Source organism: Zootoca vivipara, chromosome 7 (genome assembly GCF_965207765.1).
Source record: "Zootoca vivipara chromosome 7, rZooViv2.hap1.1, whole genome shotgun sequence".
Lineage (NCBI taxonomy): Eukaryota > Metazoa > Chordata > Lepidosauria > Squamata > Lacertidae > Zootoca > Zootoca vivipara.
Genome location: NC_142590.1, coordinates 28,060,994 through 28,079,411, shown reverse-complemented (window position 1 = coordinate 28,079,411; position 18,418 = coordinate 28,060,994). Strand labels below are relative to the sequence as shown.

Genomic DNA, 18,418 nt, shown 5'->3' with positions numbered 1-18,418 from the left:
TGTGAGCAGGGGAGAAATCAGTAGTACCATAGAAATAAGTAATTGAAGGTGTCATAGTTCAGTGGTGGAGAAGTTCTGAGTGAAAGAGTGAATCTGTCTGTGAGGGAAGGTGATGGCTGTGTTTGAACCTCAGTGTTCCTTACCTGCAAAACGAAAATATCTTGCAGGATGTCTTCTAAACGCTTGTCTGCTCTGCATGCACTCTGTTCTTCTTTGTGCCTGAGACACAGTTCGATGTTGACCTGCTGAGGTCCGATGTAATGTGTGAATGGGCTTGCATGTGGCAAGGGACCTTCTGCTGCTGCACTTCTTACCACCAAGCAGGAAAGCACAGGAAAGGAGTCCTACGCTGAGCCTATGTACAAATGTCCATTGTGCAAAATTTCACACATACACACAAAACTCATCTAATTTAGTTGCTTTCTTTACTTCCCTTTCAAAAGGGAACCTCTAAAAACAAGAAAAGGTTGGTTTAGCAGAAGAGTAAAAGCTGACAAATACCTCTTGGTCTGCGAAAGCATAGAAAACATAAGAGTTTCACTTTAATTTCTGCACCATGTAAGCAAAATAAGAGGTATCGTACAGCCCACAATATCGGACTGTATTGAATTCACACCCCTGTTCAAAGGCTTTGGGTCCAATGGGAGGTGGCCACTAAAGGAGGAGTGTAGCAATTTTTGACAATTTCTCCCTCTAGCAGCAGCCCTGAAAATATGTTTGGGATGATCCCCTAGAAAAGGGGGCTGCAGGGGCAAAATCAGCAAAACACACCCCTCCTTGGTTAGCAAATACCATAGGACAAGGAGGACTGATTTGATGCCACCCAACTGGGATTACTTACAAGTTCTGCAGCAAGGCTGAAAGATGAACGGTGTCTACAGAGATAACACTAGGGACAGTCTTGTAAGGATTTGGCCATTAAACTATAGATAGCTCAGTTGGTACAGCATGAGACCCTTAATCTCAGGGTCATTGGTTCAAGCCCGACATTGGGCGAAACTGTTCCAACTCTATGATTCCATGATAATGTTCAAACTTTGCTGGTTTTACATTTGGTTCAATATGCAGAACTCTAAACCTTTCAAGAGCAAATATTTTATGAGCACTAACTCCCACATCTGTGTTGCCGCCAACTTGCAGAGGAAGAGGGAGAATTAAGCCCAAATGTTAAGATGAACCGTGTGTGCAATTTGTAAGCAATCTATGAAGATTGTACATCTTTACTACTTACATGGTGAGAAAGTTAACGCATCAACCTTAACTTGTGATTTCTATGATTTTTAGAGCATGGGTGACTTGTTGAAGCCTTCACTCTTCTTAAACCAAAGGGGTTTTTTGTTTTAAAAAATGTATATATAGTGACATACATAATACATCTATGTGTGCATATCATATTAATAGAAGGGGATTTTTTTTTGGAAAAAAAGATAAAGTTAACAGGATTTTGCTTGAGGCTTTGCAAAGGGAAAGATAGGTATATCATGCATTAGTCAAGTCTTTCATTATTTATTCAGGTTTACTAAGTGAAACTACATACGAGCATTTTCTGTATTGCCTCTTTAACCTACTAAAATGATTGATCCATGCTCACTTATGTAACTTTAGAATCTTTCTCCTGCTAGGTTTTCCTGTTGTCTGTTTCTCTCTATCCAATGTAGTGCACTTCTTATTCTCCCTGTGTTTAACACCTTGTGAACTAATTTAATCTTCGCCTAATAGTCAATTTGTGTTAATCTTCTTCTTTTTTCCCTTGCACTTTTTTTTTTCATTTTACTTCCGATGCTTGAAATAGAAGTGGAGCAAAAAGGTAAATAATGTACATAGTCCAAAACCCCCACCCCCAGCTCCTTGTTATGTGCCTTATGGATGTTAACCTCCTCCACCCCTTCCCTTTCCCACAACACTCTGGTAACTATGGTGGTCGGCAGGATCTCATAAGCGCCCCTCATAAAGAAGTTGACTTTGCGGTAAACTGGCTGGGCTGCTGAACTGACTCTGCTACTTAAAGCAGGTGGCGGGATTTAGTGTCTGATGTACCTGCTCCGGGACAGAAGCTCCCTTTTGCTTCCTTCCTTCCTCCCTTTCTTTCTCTTTCCCTGTCTTTCTCTCACCCTTGACTAAATCTTGTTAATGAACCCTCATCTTGCTTGGCTTCCAGAACCCACTCCATAGCATGCCATAATTACAGGGGTCCCTGGTCTGTTTCATCCATCGCTTTGGTTGTCCTTTATTTTTTTGTTGCTCCTAATGAAGATCTGTGTATATATTTCACACACACACACATGGGTTACACACATACGCACAAACAAACCCCAAAACTAAAAGTGCATATATATATCTATATATCTGTATAGATACAGTCAAACCTCAGTTCCCGAACGCCTCCACTTTGGAACATTTTGGCTCCCGAATGTCCGGTGTGGCTTCTGATCTGCAAAAAGCCTAGCTATCGGCCAATCAGAAGCTGCACTTTGGAATTCGAATGTTTCGGAATTCGAACGTCCTTCCGGAACGGATTGCGTTCAACTTCCAAGGTTCCACCATATATAGATATATAGATATAATATCAAGGCACTGTTATTTTCAACCTCACAGTTTATTAAAGTTTCTATAAGTTTTATGAGTTTAAATCCATTGAAGTGTTGTACACCAGTTGAAAGGTCTGGAGAATAAAACCTGTCTTCATTATAAATGCAAGCGTAGTTATCTGCTTCCAGATGCATAGATGTGCCATTGGACCTTGGGTGATACTAGCGAAAACACTTCACATACTGGTTACTATGGTAACTTGTAAGAACCATGGATGACAAAGGGTAATACATGCATTAATTACATATGAGCTACAAAGTATTGTTGCCAGTTAATTGGATCTTTTCTTCTTTATTGTCACTTGTGATTTTTTTACCTTGACTTTAATTGGTAGCATGCACATTTTATTTTATTTTAGTTAAAAAAAATAAATCTTGTCTTGCTTCTTCTCTGCGACTGCTAGTTTTTGTTTGCCCTGGGACATTGAAAGCCGTTGTGGATTCCCCAAATTTATATGAAGCGGAACAAAAGGCAGGTGCCTGGTGCAAGGACCCTCTTCAGGCTGCAGATAAAATATACTTCATGCCGTGGACTCCATACCGTACCGATACTTTGATAGAATATGCTTCTTTAGAGGACTTCCAAAATGGACGCCAGCAGACGACATACAAGCTTCCAAACCGAGTGGATGGTACTGGATTTGTGGTATATGACGGCGCTGTCTTTTTTAACAAGGAAAGAACTAGGAACATTGTAAAGTTCGATTTGAGGACTAGAATTAAGAGTGGAGAGGCGATTATAAATTATGCCAACTACCACGACACTTCCCCTTACAGGTGGGGAGGGAAGACTGACATTGATTTGGCAGTTGATGAAAATGGCCTGTGGGTCATTTACGCCACGGAACAAAACAATGGGATGATAGTTATTAGCCAACTGAATCCTTACACTCTGCGTTTCGAGGCAACGTGGGAAACTACGTATGACAAACGGGCAGCATCTAACGCCTTCATGATATGTGGGGTTCTCTACGTTGTGCGGTCCGTATACCAAGACAATGAAAGTGAAACTGGCAAGAACTCAATTGATTATATCTACAACACTCGGTTATTCAGAGGAGAATATGTAGATATCCCTTTCCCCAACATGTACCATTACATTGCTGCTGTGGATTACAATCCAAGAGACAATCAACTGTATGTGTGGAACAACAACTTCATCCTACGATACTCTCTAGAGTTTGGTCCCCCTGACCCCGCTCAAGGTAAGCATTCTTTATTATCTCTATTTCTTGAAATACTAGGTTATTTTAATAGAGTGCTTGCTAACGAAACTAGCTTTCAGTGTATTTTGGCAATTGAAGTACCTGTTTTGTAATGAAACGAAACACAAAAATGGATTTAAAATGGTATCCGTGCCATCTTGCTCCATAGCAACACACCCAATGGTAAGTTTCAGCTCCACATTACTAGGTTCAAGACAATCTATCCATTTGGAATAAGAAGCATGTTAGCATTGGTGTTTTTATCTGATTTTAGGCCCGAGTAGAATATATTTGAAAACTTTAAAACTAGTTTGTGCCGGTTGCTGGGAAAGATGTGGTTTGAAAAACCTAATGCAGTTAGGTACAGTAGTTCTCAGAGTGGATGCTGCAAAGGTTTGCATTTTCCAAGTCTGCAGTTTGAGCCTGAAAAGAGGATTAGCATCTATCTCTGTAACATGCTATAGCATCCCATAATTTCCCATTGGTGGAGCAATGTATTCAATTTGAGAATAGCTATGGCTACCTAAAAGACTGCGTTGCTCTGTAAGCTGCCAACGAGTAGTCATTTGGGAACTTGTATCACTGTCTCCAGTATGCACAACCGAGGGTGCACATACAAATATTAAATGCAGAGGATGTAGCTTTTGAAGACTGTTTTGGCAGTGGAATTAGGAAAAGTTCCAGACACACGCCCTTGTAAGCTCACTAAAAACAATTTGCATTCCCGGAATGTTATTTTTGTTGTAGTCTCCAACAAAGCTGCTTTTAGTTACCTATTTTTTCACATGTCATCACTGGATATCTCTCTTCAGCTGTTACAAACTTTTATTACTTTCATTGTGGGAGACTAAAGGCTGACCGCACAGTAAGAATACAGAAATATTCTATGTAGAAGTATTACCGGTATATAGGAGTGCAGAAGTACTGTATGTGATAATACTATATGGTCTGTATGTGGTTGGAATATAGACGCACTATGTAAATGTGCTATGTGGTCACAGGACCATATAATCATACGGTAGGAATGCAGACGTGCTGTATAAATGCCAGAAGCTGATTCTTACTAACATTAATATGATTTAAATGCATGTTTGAAGCATTTAATTCATATCAATATTAGTAAGAATAGAGTCATACCTCGGTTTGAGTACTTTCAGTTTAAGTACAGTACTCTGCAGACCCATCTGGAACAGATTAATCCACTTTCCATTACTTTCAATGGGAAAGTTCGAATCAGGTTAAGTACAGACTTCTGGAACCAATTGTGTACTTAAACCGAGGTACCACTGAATTCCATTGGTGTGTAGTCCTGTGACTGTTGGAAGGATGTTCTGTGGGCCATGGGATATCTCAGTTATCATTCCTCAGTTGGAGAGGCAGAACTCCCAATGCTGTAGACCAGGCATCCCCAAACTTAGGCCCTCCAGATGTTTTGGACTACAATTCCCATCTTCCCCAACCACTGGTCCTGTTAGCTAGGGATCATGGGAGTTGTAGGCCAAAACATCTGGAGGGCTGCAGTTTGGGGATGCCTGCTGTAGACAGAAATCTGATGTCAGATTTCCTGCTCCCAACTAAAGGTTCTAGCACCCTGGCCCAAACATCAGATATGCTTTAAAAAGAGGTGGGCCAGAGACATGCCAAGAGAGAACTAAGAAACAGCTGGTACCTGAAGGATCCCAAACCATTCTGGTCCCTTGACCCATGCCCAAACTAGGAAGAAATTTAGACACACTTTCCAGTGGTGTCTAAATCTCTATCATTTCTGTCCCATTGTTTCAGTGGGAAGAGGAAAGCATTAACATTTTTTTTTAAAAAAAATGAAATAAAATAAATAAAACACAGGAAATGGACAGAGGAATGCAATGCCATTCCTACACTCCCTGGTGACTCAAATCATGCAGTATTTGAGATGTGGTGGTTGAACCACCTTTGTTTTTTTGCTCCCTCCCCACATTAGGAATGCATCTTTAGAAATTCTTGTTTTTTTAAAAAAAAAGTTTAAGACTATGAGAACATTCATGCATATATATTTTTAACGTAGGGGGAAATGGCTCCATTTTTGTCATATTTTAATAGTTAGCTTGTTGCTGTGTATATCCAGTGCCTTTGCAAAGTTAAAGCATTTTAATACTTTAATATGTGGTTTTGAGATTACGGCGGGAATTTTTCTAATTCATTTTAGATGAATTAATTGGATTTAAAAGGTACGGATTGTGAGGATGTGAGCTTTAGAGTTCATCTCAAATTTTGCCTTCCGTCTTCCATGAACAAAACTGAACTGTCAGTCATTAAGGAAAAGAAAATCAACTAAAACACTTCTGCGATCATCATTTATGCGGTCACAGTTTATACAGGCGGCTTAGAGCAATGGGATATTTGAAAATGAGGGCAAGAAGGTAGTATTTCTGGGCCTTTCTGCTTTGGGGGAAGGAAGTTGCCCTAACATGAAGTGCTTAATGATGTCATGGGGTCAGTGCCTCTGCAGCAGAAGTCATGGCCTCTTCTGTTGGAATGCCTAATTTGGGGCCATTACGGAAAACTCAGCAATCTTTGCCACTTCACTTGTGATGGGAGCAGTAATGATATGTTGACCTACTCAATGAGCCCTCTGTCTTTCATCTCTCTGCCTTGTCAGCGCCTGACTGCATCATAACTTCCTACCCCCAAAATGGTTCAAACACTGTAGACTGTCTCGCCTTTTGAGTGAAACAAGTCCTTTGTCACATCCATCTGACTTGCCCTCCTGAGCTTAGATGTTATTTTCACTCCCAAGGCCGAATGTCATTCTTGACCCCAAACATGTGCATTTTCCTGAGATAGAACAAGAGGTATTCCTTGTGTTCGCCATATTTCAGTGGCTGTGGCGTTGCCAGAATTTCCCCTCACCTTAGCCCTCTTATGGGTTCTAAAAGATGAGACGAGCCTTCATTGATACCAAAGTTTCCCTGTTGCAGAAGTTACACTTTCCACGAGTTGAAAGGCAGCAGGAATGACAACAGCAGATGAGGCTAACACTTTGTCCCCACTAGTCTCCCTCGTTAAGTTATTGAACACTTAAATGTCATGTCTGAAAAGGCTCCTTGAATTTTCCATTCCTGCACTGCTGAAACTGTACTATAACATGGTTTTGCAATCCCCTCCCAGCATGCAATATCCATCAGTCTTCATGCCATAGCTGTCAAGTCTCCCGTTTTCGCAGGAAACCCCCAGATTTAAATCAGTTTCCTGCTGGTGTCCCAAACTGAAAAATATCCCATAAACCCCCCAGATTTGCAGCTCCTGCTCACGCCGGCAGCCATATCCTGGCTCCCGGCTGGCTGCTCGCTCACTTGGCTTCGGAAATCGCCTCTGCACATGCCCGAGCATGTGCAGAAGCGATTTCTGGTGCCCAGACATGCGGACACGGGCAGCCCGGCACAGGAAGTCGCTACTGCGCATGTCCGGACATGCGCAGAACCGATTTCCGGTGCCGCTCTGCCCATGTCTGGGCACCAGAAATTGGGCAGAGCCGGCACTGGAAGTCGCTTCAGCACATGGCTGGACATGCGTAGAAGCGACTTCCGGTGCCGCGCCGCTGCTGATCCCTTATTTTCCTGTCCGGAAGTTGACGCCTATGCTTCATGCACACCTTCATGGAATATAAAATGCTGTTTCCAAACCAGTCCTTTTAGGGGCTAAGGTATTTCTGTCAGGTATGGCACAATGGCATGCTTTTGCATCATTGCATCATTTTGAGGATCTTATTGTCTTTGATTTTAAAACAGCTGACTGTGGGATTGGTTTGTTCTCTCTTGCATTTTGCTTCAGCTTGTTTTGCGATGACAAGGAGACAATGTGGCCACAGTCTTGCAAGGTCCTCTGTGTGTATTTACTGCGCCCACACACCAGACGCGATTTTATTTGCTGGGTTTTCAGCACACCTTTTCAACACGTGCCAATGTGTTAGATCATGGGTAGGCAAACTAAGGCCCGGGGGCCAGATCTGGCCCAATCGCCTTTAAATCCAGCCCGCGGACTGTCTGGGAATCAGTGTGTTTTTACATGAGTAGAATGTGTCCTTTTATTTAAAATACATCTCTGGATTATTTGTGGGGCATAGGAATTCATCCATTCCCCCCCCCAAAAAAATATAGTCCAGCCCCCCACAAGGTCTGAGGGACAGTGGACCGCCCCCCTGCTGAAAAAGTTTGCTGACCCCTGCGTTAGATACATGAGATGATCAAGTTGCAAACTTCATCAGCATTCTTTCCCAGCTTCCCTCTTCCCCTTAAATCAACCTATATTTATATAGCTGGTGAATAAACTGTCACCAGGATAGTTTGCAGTGAACTCCAGGCCCACACTGAGTAAGGCTCGCTTATCCCCCACCCCCAAACTTTCCTAGCTTTGACGAATCAGGTTTTGGGGCAGACGGAGAGGTGATGATTTTACAGGAACGAAAGTTCAATCTCCCTTGCGTCTGAAGAACTAGTTAAATAGTTTTTTTGGATCTCATCCTGTATATTTCTCAAATATGACCGAAAGTTTTTCTTCTGAATTTACTGATAGCTGCTGACCCACTTGCCAACATTTTCAGATTTGAGAAAAGTATACTTAAGTAGTGTATTCCTATCCAAAGTTTCTCAGAGATAAGTTTCACTCAGTTCAATTAGAGCTTCTTCCCTTGAAACGTGTATTAAGGTTTGCTTCTAAGGTCCTTATCCTATCATCACCTAATTTTTTTGTCTGTTTTGTTCTACTGATTTGCAACCGACACCCTGCTAAATTTATTGTAACTGAATTTTTTTTATTTATTTCATAGAAAATTATGTGCCGCTTGATTGTAGAAAAATCAACAACCAGTAAAGCAGTTTACAAAAAGACAAAACAATAAAAGTATCACTAAAAAAAATGATAACCATGATTTAAAACATGCATAAAGTTAAAACCACAATAGACTGAAACAAATCAAGACTCACACAAACTTTTTAAACATCTGGGTAGGATTGCCTATTGATACCAGGCAGCTGTTTTTACTGAATTCTTTTTTTGGTTTCTGCCTGGTATCAATAGGTTCCAGCGTATCTGCTCTGCCGCACTAAATGATCAAGTTCTTATCGATATGGTATGGGTATTAAGGAGGACTTGTAAAATGGGGTAAGGCAAATTCAAAAGTGATGAAAGGATTTCCAGCCTGTGTGTTCCATAATTATCCATTTAGGTGTGACCTGGCACTTCCAGGGGGGTACATAGCCAGAAAGTGCAGCCAGAACAGTGGTGGAAGCTGAACGGGTAGGCTGATCAGCTGCAATATTCTTGAGACATATCTATAAGGGCTGCTCTAGCTATGCTTATTGTTTTCATGTGAGAAACAACGCTGTCCCTCCTTAAACAGAAATGCTGTTGCGTGAAAGTGTATTGTGTCAACACTCTTCATACCAGAATGCAGATGGGAACTTTGTAATCCAAACAGAGTTATTCTGTCTCTCTTCTAATCTACAGCGCAGGCTGGACGCAGCAATGCCATTTGGTGTGCTAGATACCATTGCAAAACTACAGCTCCTGGCCACAGGGGGCAGGGTGAGGGCTTGCGGGGAGAAGAATGCTTTCTGAGAGCATCTCTACAGTGAGTGTGGGCTCATTTCCAATTTATCAAATTGTTAGATACGCTAAAATAAAGAGATCCTGGATTCTCATCTCCTTCCGAGAGTATTTCCCGCCTGCAAGCCGCTTTCCTTTTCTACAATTCCAAGTCTGCTTGGAGGAATGTGGTGCCAACTTTAGCGAAAGAAGTGTAGACTTTGCCATTCCACTCCACTCAGGTTCTGAATGGTGAATAAAAAACGGTGCTGAACTGGTGCTGCTTCTCATTCCAAGCAAATATGCAGAGCTTTCAGTAAACGATTTTGCAAAAAGGGCACCCCCCCAATTATTATTATTTTTAAAAGCAGATCGTTTTTCAGACAAAGCAGATGTGTCTCAGTATTGATTTTAATAGCCACATGGGTGGCACTGGAACAGCTGCATCTAGAGTAGTGGATGAAATTATATGCTCTTGTGATTCTAACCTCATAACTGGACTTCAGAAAGGAGCCACCGTGATCCCTTTTAGTGATGTTAAGCCCGTAGGGCACAAGTGTAGCTTAAAATGAGATAGAAGCTGTCAAAAGTAAGAGGATCTGTGCGAGTATTAATTGCACTATTGTTGGTACAGATTTCTGTCGTGAGGAATGTCTTAATTAAGCACATGGTGTCACTGAACGTCCAAGATCTTAGTAATAAGGAAAAGCTTCCTAAATTCTTCTCACAACACCCCAAGATCTGAATCAGCAGTGGCTTCTTGATACTTTTTTTAAATAAGTGCTTGTGACACGTTTGAGAAACATTAATTGAGAAAGCATCAAAAGCCTGGCTGCGTTATAATCAGAATAAAATTACTGAGGTTTCACACGATGTCAGGAGAGAGCTTGCAGAGAAGAGAAGATAGGTCTGGAAAGGTTTTTCCAGCAGCTACGCTAAAAAAGCAGCTCAGCAGAATCATGCACAGGCAGCACTCACTCTGACTAGGGGGAAGAAAAAAACCCTCTGAGGCTCAAGATGCTTTTGGTCTGAGATAGAAAAAACCAGAAAACTATGATTTGCACTCAGCTAGAAAGAGGACGCAGGTGGTGCTGTGGTCTAAACCACTGAGCCTCTCAGGCTTGCCGATCAGAAGGTTGGCGGTTCGAATCCCTGTGACGGGGTGAGCTCCCGTTGCTCGGTCCCTTCTTCTGCCAACCTAGCAGTTCGAAAGCACATCAAAGTGCAAGTAGATAAATAGGTACCATTCCAGCGGGAAGGTAAATGGCGTTTCCGTGCGTTGCTTGGCTCTGCATTTGATTTAGTTTTCTCTAATGATGGAAGTCAAAGTTGTTTTGACCAGGGACTGCTGGATTTAATGAACAGTCTAACGAGGACCTGGTTCCAGGCCCTTGATTTTCATAATATCACACTGTTTTTGATTAGCATGCCAAATAAAAATAAGTGCCTTCTTCGATTTCATCCAGAAGTTAAATATGCAAGTTTTCTGAATTAGTGTCACCCTACTGCTTTACAAAAATTTGGCTGGACTTAGACTAAGGTAGCTTGGCCTACGTCCCATTGAAAGTGTGTTAAGTTAGTCGCAAGTTACTTTTAGTGGGGTTGAAGTACAGCTACAATCACAACTGCATCATTGCATTCAGTAGGACTTAATTCTGAGTGGACATGGCCAGGATTGCACTGTTGGTGTGGATCCATCCCATAGTTTGAACTGGTCACATTTTGTCAGCTGTGACTGTGTGGTTCATTGGATGAATTTTGTTGATTGTGTGTTGTTTTCTATTGGTTATAGTTTGACACCTGTTTGGAAGGGGAAGTGATGATGGTTTCCATGCAGTATTTGATGTAAATAGAAATTTGTAGCTATTAAGGAATGAAAACCAAAATTGTATTCATGTTTATGCAAGCCTGACCCCCCCCCCACTGGTTGCACCGCTGCATGTAAGCAGACAAATAACAGACTCCACATACATCCACTTTGCTAGCAAAAAACTGGAATATCCATTATATTAGAAAGGAAGCACAATGGTTATTAAAATGCTAGTTATGTATGTACTTTGATTTATAGGAAAACAGCAGCAGTTGCGGAAAAAAACGGTTTTTAAGTAGTCTGCCAAGACCCCAAGCAATTTTTAAGTGACCCAGGGAAAAAAAGTTTGAGAACCATTCTAGAATATACATAAAATATACGAAACTAATGAGTTCCACATACAACACATGCAATCATAAATTCTTGCTGACATTTTAGGCTCTTATGTTGGCACCCATTGTCCTAAAAATAAAAAATAAATAAATCCACACTGAAAGATTTGTGCTTCAGTTTCCTGTGAAATATGTTTTCCTCAAAAAGTGTATGGAGATGATGGGATGATTAGAACTTTTGACCACAAGATTTATGTTAGGCTTTATTTTGTCAGAACCCTTGTCCCCACTCTGAAAGAACTGGAAACTCCATCTCTTTTAAAAAGAATGAAACGTCCTTTTCAAATTCTTTGAAATGACAACCTGGTGCCTCTCTCCTTGTTTGCATTTTGTGGTTAAATTCAATTTACATTCAAGAATATATGTTTTTGATAAGTTCTAGCCTAAAGACTGAAGAGGTTTAAATCACTTTTAAAAAGAAAGAAAGCATAAGCCTTTAGGAAATAAGTGTCAAAGGAAAAAATTTAAACCTGAAAAGTGTCAGATCCAGTTGTTTCCAGAAGGCCTGACATGGAAAGGAGTGAATACCTGTCACAGTTTGTAAATTCCTCCAGGCAGGGACCTGTCTCTTCTTTGTTTGTAAAAGTGGCAGGCACACCTGTGGAGATGATGGAATAAAAAACCCTAAGTAATGAATTGTGTTGCTCCACTAGCCAATGTTGCTTTGAATTTCGCTGTAGCCAGCGGCACTCTAATACTCCAGTGAACAGGCGGGCTTGCCAATTCTACCTTTTTTTGGAAGGAGATTACCCTGCCACTTTTGAATTTTGAATGTACCCTTTGATGGTTGGCCTTTTTTTTTGTTTTTTGTTTCCTTTTTGTTTTTGTTTTCTCTCTCTGCAGTTTTCCTGGAAACTGCTATTTACAATTATGATAAGCTTTTCAAGAGTGGAGTCCTGTCCCTGCAAATTATGATAAGCAGAGCTTAATTTCACATGGGCAAACCCAGGTTTCTGCCTCCCAATCCCGCAAACTTAAATTTATATATATTATTCAAGGGAGTCCTAGAAGTGCCTGCTTTTTCAGCTGTTTCATATGCTTACACAAATAAAGTGGACCTGTATTGCTACCATGTTGAGAGCAGCCTATCCTCCTTGTATAGCAGCATGCAGACTCCCAAATAATGGCCTAAATTCTGTCTACCTAGAACTTCCAAGAACTGTACTGAGAGGTTGTGCTTTAAGTACTTGGTGGTCCTGGTATCATGTTCTGGCTGCCTTTAGATGGTCTGGCAGAAATGCAACTTCTAGGAGGCAGTTTAACGAGGATATGGCCTTCACGGTCATCCTTATTGTTCATCCCCAGTGTTTGGAGAAGTGCACTCTATACATATCTGCATGATTCTTCCCCTAGATCAGTGTTTCCCAAACTTGCATGTCTGTTGATAGACTACAACTCCCATCACCCCTAGCTAACAGGACCAGTGGTGAGGGATGGTGGGAATTGTAGTCCAAAAGCAGCTGGAGACCAAAGTTTGGGGAACCCTGCCCTAGATTACAGCATCTGACAGGAGTGGCTTGACCAACTAAGCTGCCTCAAGAGTGGAGTTTAACTGGATTCTAACAACTCTCAGGCAGCAGCAAATATCTTCTTGAGCAAGCTGTTCAAGTGAGTAGATGCCCAGGCTATCTTGGATGAAACTGATTGTCTGGATCCATTTCCATGCCCAGTTTTGGCACAAAAACTGCCCTGGTCACACTGATGGGTAGCATGCACTTATGGATGTTGGTAATCAAACCTTCTGGATCTCTCAATAGCTTTTGTGTACTATTGACCATAGTAATCTTCTAGACTGCCTGGACTACAGGGTTTTGGTGGCTCTTTCCCTGGAAGGGCCAATTCCAGAAGGTGGTACAGAGAGGAACCATTATTCAGAGCTTAGGCTTTCATACTATAGAATGCTGCTGGGTTCTATTGTCTCCCTTTTTAAAAATACATTCTTGAAATTGTTGAATGAAGTCATTTGGAGCTGAGTGCAATCCGAAGCATGTCTACCTCTATCTTACTTTTACAGCAGGAATTGTTATGTTAGGGCTTGAGATCAGTAGTGGACTAGGGAAGAGCTCAATTCTGATAAGGTGTTGTTGTTTAGTCGTGTCCGACTCTTCGTGACCCCATGGACCATAGCACGCCAGGCACTCCTGTCTTCCACTGCCTCCCGCAGTTTGGTCAAACTCATGTTCGTAGCTTCGAGAACACTGTCCAATCATCTCGTCCTCTGTCGTCCCCTTCTCCTAGTGCCCTCAATCTTTCCCAACATCAGGGTCTTTTCCAGGGAATCTTCTCTTCTCATGAGGTGGCCAAAGTATTGGAGCCTCAGCTTCACGATCTATCCTTCCAGTGAACCTGATAAGGTGTACTATTCAGGAAAGTGGTGTTCAACTTGTTCTGAACCAAACTGTGTGCCTCCAAAAGGGGCAGGTTTATAGTTCAGGGTATGTATGTTCATACATCCAACCCTGTCAGCTGAGACCCAGGTGGTATGAACAAAGGCTGGTATGCCCATTGTGAAATCCCTTCTTGGACAAAGATAGCTTAGCCACCACACTTACAAAGGCCCTGCTCCTCTCTATTTCAACAATTGTATTTGGGGCTGCAAGAAAACATAGACTAAAATACAAAGTCAAGGATGCTCATTTGTACCTGTCATTGGGAACACATTGTGCCATTATTTAGAGAGTTCCACTGCTACCAGATCATTTCCAACTCCAACAGAAAGCATAAGAACTTACAAAACCTCTGCAGCTTGGGACTGGGATAACTGATAGAATGATTCTTTTATGTCAACCAGCTTATGTAGTAAGATAATATTCAATAGCCGATTTCCAGATCTTTTGCCCATCCAAAATAAAGTGGCTGGTGAGCACGAAGGGAACCTTCTCTCTCTCTGTGTGTGTGTGTGTGTTTATGGAGCCTTGGTTCAGTGGAAGAGCACATGATTTTATATGAAAAAGGTCTTGGGTCTCAGGACTGGAAATGACTGCTGTCTGAAACCCAACAGGCTGCCAAAGAATGCAGGCATAACTACATTGAACAATGATCTGACTCTGTAAGACAGCTTCTATGTTACACTTGCAGCCTAGTCTGATATCCTTTGGGATTTTCAGCATCTGAGGGATTTAAAAGCAATGACTTTTCTCTTCTGCTGTTTTATTGATGGTTGGCGTTTTCTAGCATTTATTGCTCTGTTATTACTTTGCTGGCTTTATTCCATAAACCACCATGTAGATTATATACTAAAGGGTGGTACCTACATTTATTAAATAAAGAAAATAAGTGATGCCCTGGAACAGCAAAGCATGGTCACTCCTGCCATGTTAAAATGAGTAATATGATTGAGTGAGCTCATACACAAGACCACTTACCACACACAGAGGCTATTTCCCACATTCAGTCCATTTAAAGTGGAGTCAATGATTCTATACCTTATTAATTAAAGTCTAGTTGTGATAATTATTAGTCCTGAGTAGAACAGTGTAATCTTCTGCATGTACGGTAATAGGTTATTTACTCTTGGGAATCTTATGTACAATGGGAATGTTTTGTATTTTATGTATTTTAATTTGAATGTTGTCAGCTTGATAGAACTACCAATTACAGAACGCAAACCAGACGTTTCTTGTTCAAATCCAGTTTTCTTGACATCAATGATTAAGCTGTTTGTGTACTTGCCATTGGCTTGAATTAGTTCTTTCTTCACACCTGCTATATCAAAATAGGGAAAGGGGAATGTTTAAAGCCTGAGATGTTGAAACACTAAAACAACACATGCATGCGATGCCCCCCCCCCCATTTGGGTCTAATCAGGCATGCTGGAAATCTCTCAAGCAAAAATGACTGCCGGGTGGGAAGATGTTACAGTAATTATATTGCTGTAAGTTACAGAGTGGATGACATGAAGTTAGGGTGGTTTTTTGTGTGTAAACGGCCTGGTTATTTACAACCTACTTTTTCATTTTGGAATTTTTTCATTTGTTGCTTCCTTGTTTGTTTTGATTTTCAAATATAGAACTTAGTTTTATATTTAGATTCTGCCATGTTTTCTGTTTAAAAGTATTCATACACATTTCATCATGCAGAAATAAATCAGTATTAATGCCTCCAGGGCAGGCTTCCTCAAACTCTGCCCTCCAGATGTTTTGAGACTATAATTTCCATCATCCCTGACCACTGGTTCTGCTTAGCTAGGGATCATGGGAGTTGTAGGCCAAAAACATCTGGAGGGCTGAGTTTGAGGAAGCCTGCTCTAGGGAGTCTAAGCCTTTAGAAATATAACTATTAGATAGATGGTGTGTGTGTGTGTGTGTGTGTGTGTGTGTGTGTGTGTGAGAGAGAGAGAGAGAGAGAGAGAGAGAGAGAGAGAGAGAGAGTGCGAATGATAGTATGTACTGCCAGCCGTATACTGAGATTGCATTCCTGTTCACACTTACTCTATACAGTATTGAACTCAGTGAGACTTCTGAGTATAAATGCTTAGGATCCTTGGTGTTCCAGCCATGGAAGAGCTCCTTCCATTTGCAGAGGAATGGGTATCCAGCAAATGGTTCCTGCTGGAGAAGGCAGGTAGATCATTTTCACTGATTAAGAACACAGGAACACAAGTAGAGCCCTGCTAGAACAGGCTATCCAACATCCTGTTCTGACAGTGACCAGTCAGATGCTTATGGGAAACCCACAAGCAGAACTTGAGTGTAATAGTGGTCTCCCCACTTGAGATTCTCAGCAACTACGATTCCGAGGTTTACCATCTCTCTAGCAGTGGAAGAAGAACATAGCCATTATGATTCCTTCCCATTCCTTTCCCATGTTGTTCCAGAGAGTCCTACTGAGAAGCATTTAGCAGGGAGCAATGGGGGGCTGCAGGGGTAAGGTGGAATTGGTAAAAAAAAGTCACATTATATCTGTCAAATTATTCTAAGGTGTGTATTCCGCTATCTTGCAAGAAATGGCTCTTTTGGTAGCTAGGTGGTATATCTAGGTGGTATGAAGTTGATGATGACAACGATGATGTTATTGCTGCTACTACTATAGCTGCTGCTGCTGCTCACATATAATTTTTATCATCCAGTTATTTCCCCAGAAAACCTGCCGATTCATTCTCTTTCTCTCATATACTGAATCTATGACACTTTAATTTTATAAGGGAACTACTTAAAGGTGTAAATGTTTTCACAACCACTTCCCTGTGTAACACTGCTTTTCTCTCCCCAGTGCCTACCACAGCCGAGACCATAACTCCTTCCACAGAGCTGTACAAGACAACTGTGTCAACTACAAGCACCACACCACAGAAAATTCCAATTAGCACAACATTACCTGGGGGGAAGGGGGATGAAAGCAAAGGCCCCAAGCCACCGCCAGCAGTATCGACGACCAAAATTCCTCCTGTTACAAGCTTTTTCCCTTTGCCAGAGAGGTTCTGTGAACTTGAGGTGAAAAGGGATATAACTTGGCCTCAGACTCCAAGAGGAAACATGGTGGAACGCCCCTGTCCCAAAGGAACTCGTGGTAAGACCTTAAAACTGGATTTTCAGCTTAAATAAACATTTCGGTGCCTATATCTTGAACCTTCTTTTCCTTAGTCTCGGACTATCTTTCTTATGATCTTGGCTGCTTGGAAGGAAATGGCACCTTCAGGTTTTAAGCTGTAGAGGGCATTGGAGCCTAGGTACAGAATTACATTCCAGCCCCTTCTCAAGGATTCCAAATCATAGGTCTTTGCAACAGACAGGACTTCAGCCACACTTGCTTTCTGCTGTATTTCTCATTATGAACTCCACTTTGGATGGTTTCCAGAAAATGCTAGAGCTTTTCCTTTTTCCTTTTTCCCTGTTTATTCAGTATAAACTGGTATTTTGCCCTGGCTTTGTTAGCATTGCTTTTAATTGGCATCATTGCCTTTTGTTACTTCATTTTCCTACAGGCTTCCTTAGTCTCTTTTAAGGTGACTTAAGTACTGAAGCCCTAATCCAGCATTTCCCAGGTGCTTACGAAACGTTAAAAAAAATGTACACATGCACATACAACTTGAACACTCTTACCTACCTCCATTTCATTTTTCTCATCTTTTATATAGGAACAGCGTCATACCTCTGCATGGTTTCCACTGGAAAATGGAACCCGAATGGTCCTGATCTTAGCAATTGTACTTCACACTGGGTAAACCAGCTGGCTCAGAAGGTGGGTTGGAAAATATTTTTGATATTGTACCATGTCCACGATTACCAACACAGGTGCTTATGACAAACACTGGGAACACGTTGCACGAGACTAAATTAAATGCCCTGCCGTTCCAGGGCTTTAACAGGGATGTCATGAGATTGGCCACTTCCAAGTTGGTGTTGGGGCAAACACACTTGTGGTTTCACCTTGCAAACTGCTGCTTCTGGCTTACTCTGCCTCAAGGCAAACAATGTTGGCTTCAGCCAGGTGAAAAGTTAAAGCAGAGGATGTGGCAGTTATAGGGCTCTCCTAGCTTTCAACGGAGCACCTTCTCCTTCTAAGAGCTACAGGTGAAACTCAGAAAATTAGAATATCGCCGAAAAGGGCATTTATTTTAGTAATGCAACTTATTATTTTTATTTTATTTTTAATTTTTACAAATGCTTTCTTTTGGAAATTCCACAGTAATAAAACAAAGAGTTACAATAATACAAAAATAAACATCGCTATTACATTTCATTAATTGCAGTCCATTTATAATTGACCCGCCTAACGGGAAATAATTACAATTACAACAAATAAAGGCTTGACATATCTTGCTTTGCATGTCATGCATCTACCGTGTTTCCCCTATTTTAAGACGTAGTCATTATATAAGCCATAGCAGGATTTTAAGCGTTCAGGAAATACAAGCCATAC

The 18,418-nt window shown here is 41.4% G+C and overlaps 1 protein-coding gene across 16 annotated transcripts in view; it reads left to right on the top strand.

Moving 5' to 3' along the window:
- The window catches only part of ADGRL2 (adhesion G protein-coupled receptor L2), a 548,846-nt gene that overhangs the window by 486,094 nt on the left and 44,334 nt on the right, over positions 1-18,418 (top strand). For all 16 annotated transcript variants that reach the window (XM_088673884.1, XM_088673885.1, XM_088673890.1 and 13 more), the window contains 3 exons: positions 2,993-3,793; positions 16,769-17,065; positions 17,634-17,737. In XM_088673884.1, coding sequence (XP_088530010.1) covers positions 2,993-3,793; positions 16,769-17,065; positions 17,634-17,737 — 1,202 coding nt within the window. The remainder of the gene's footprint in view (positions 1-2,992; positions 3,794-16,768; positions 17,066-17,633; positions 17,738-18,418) is intronic.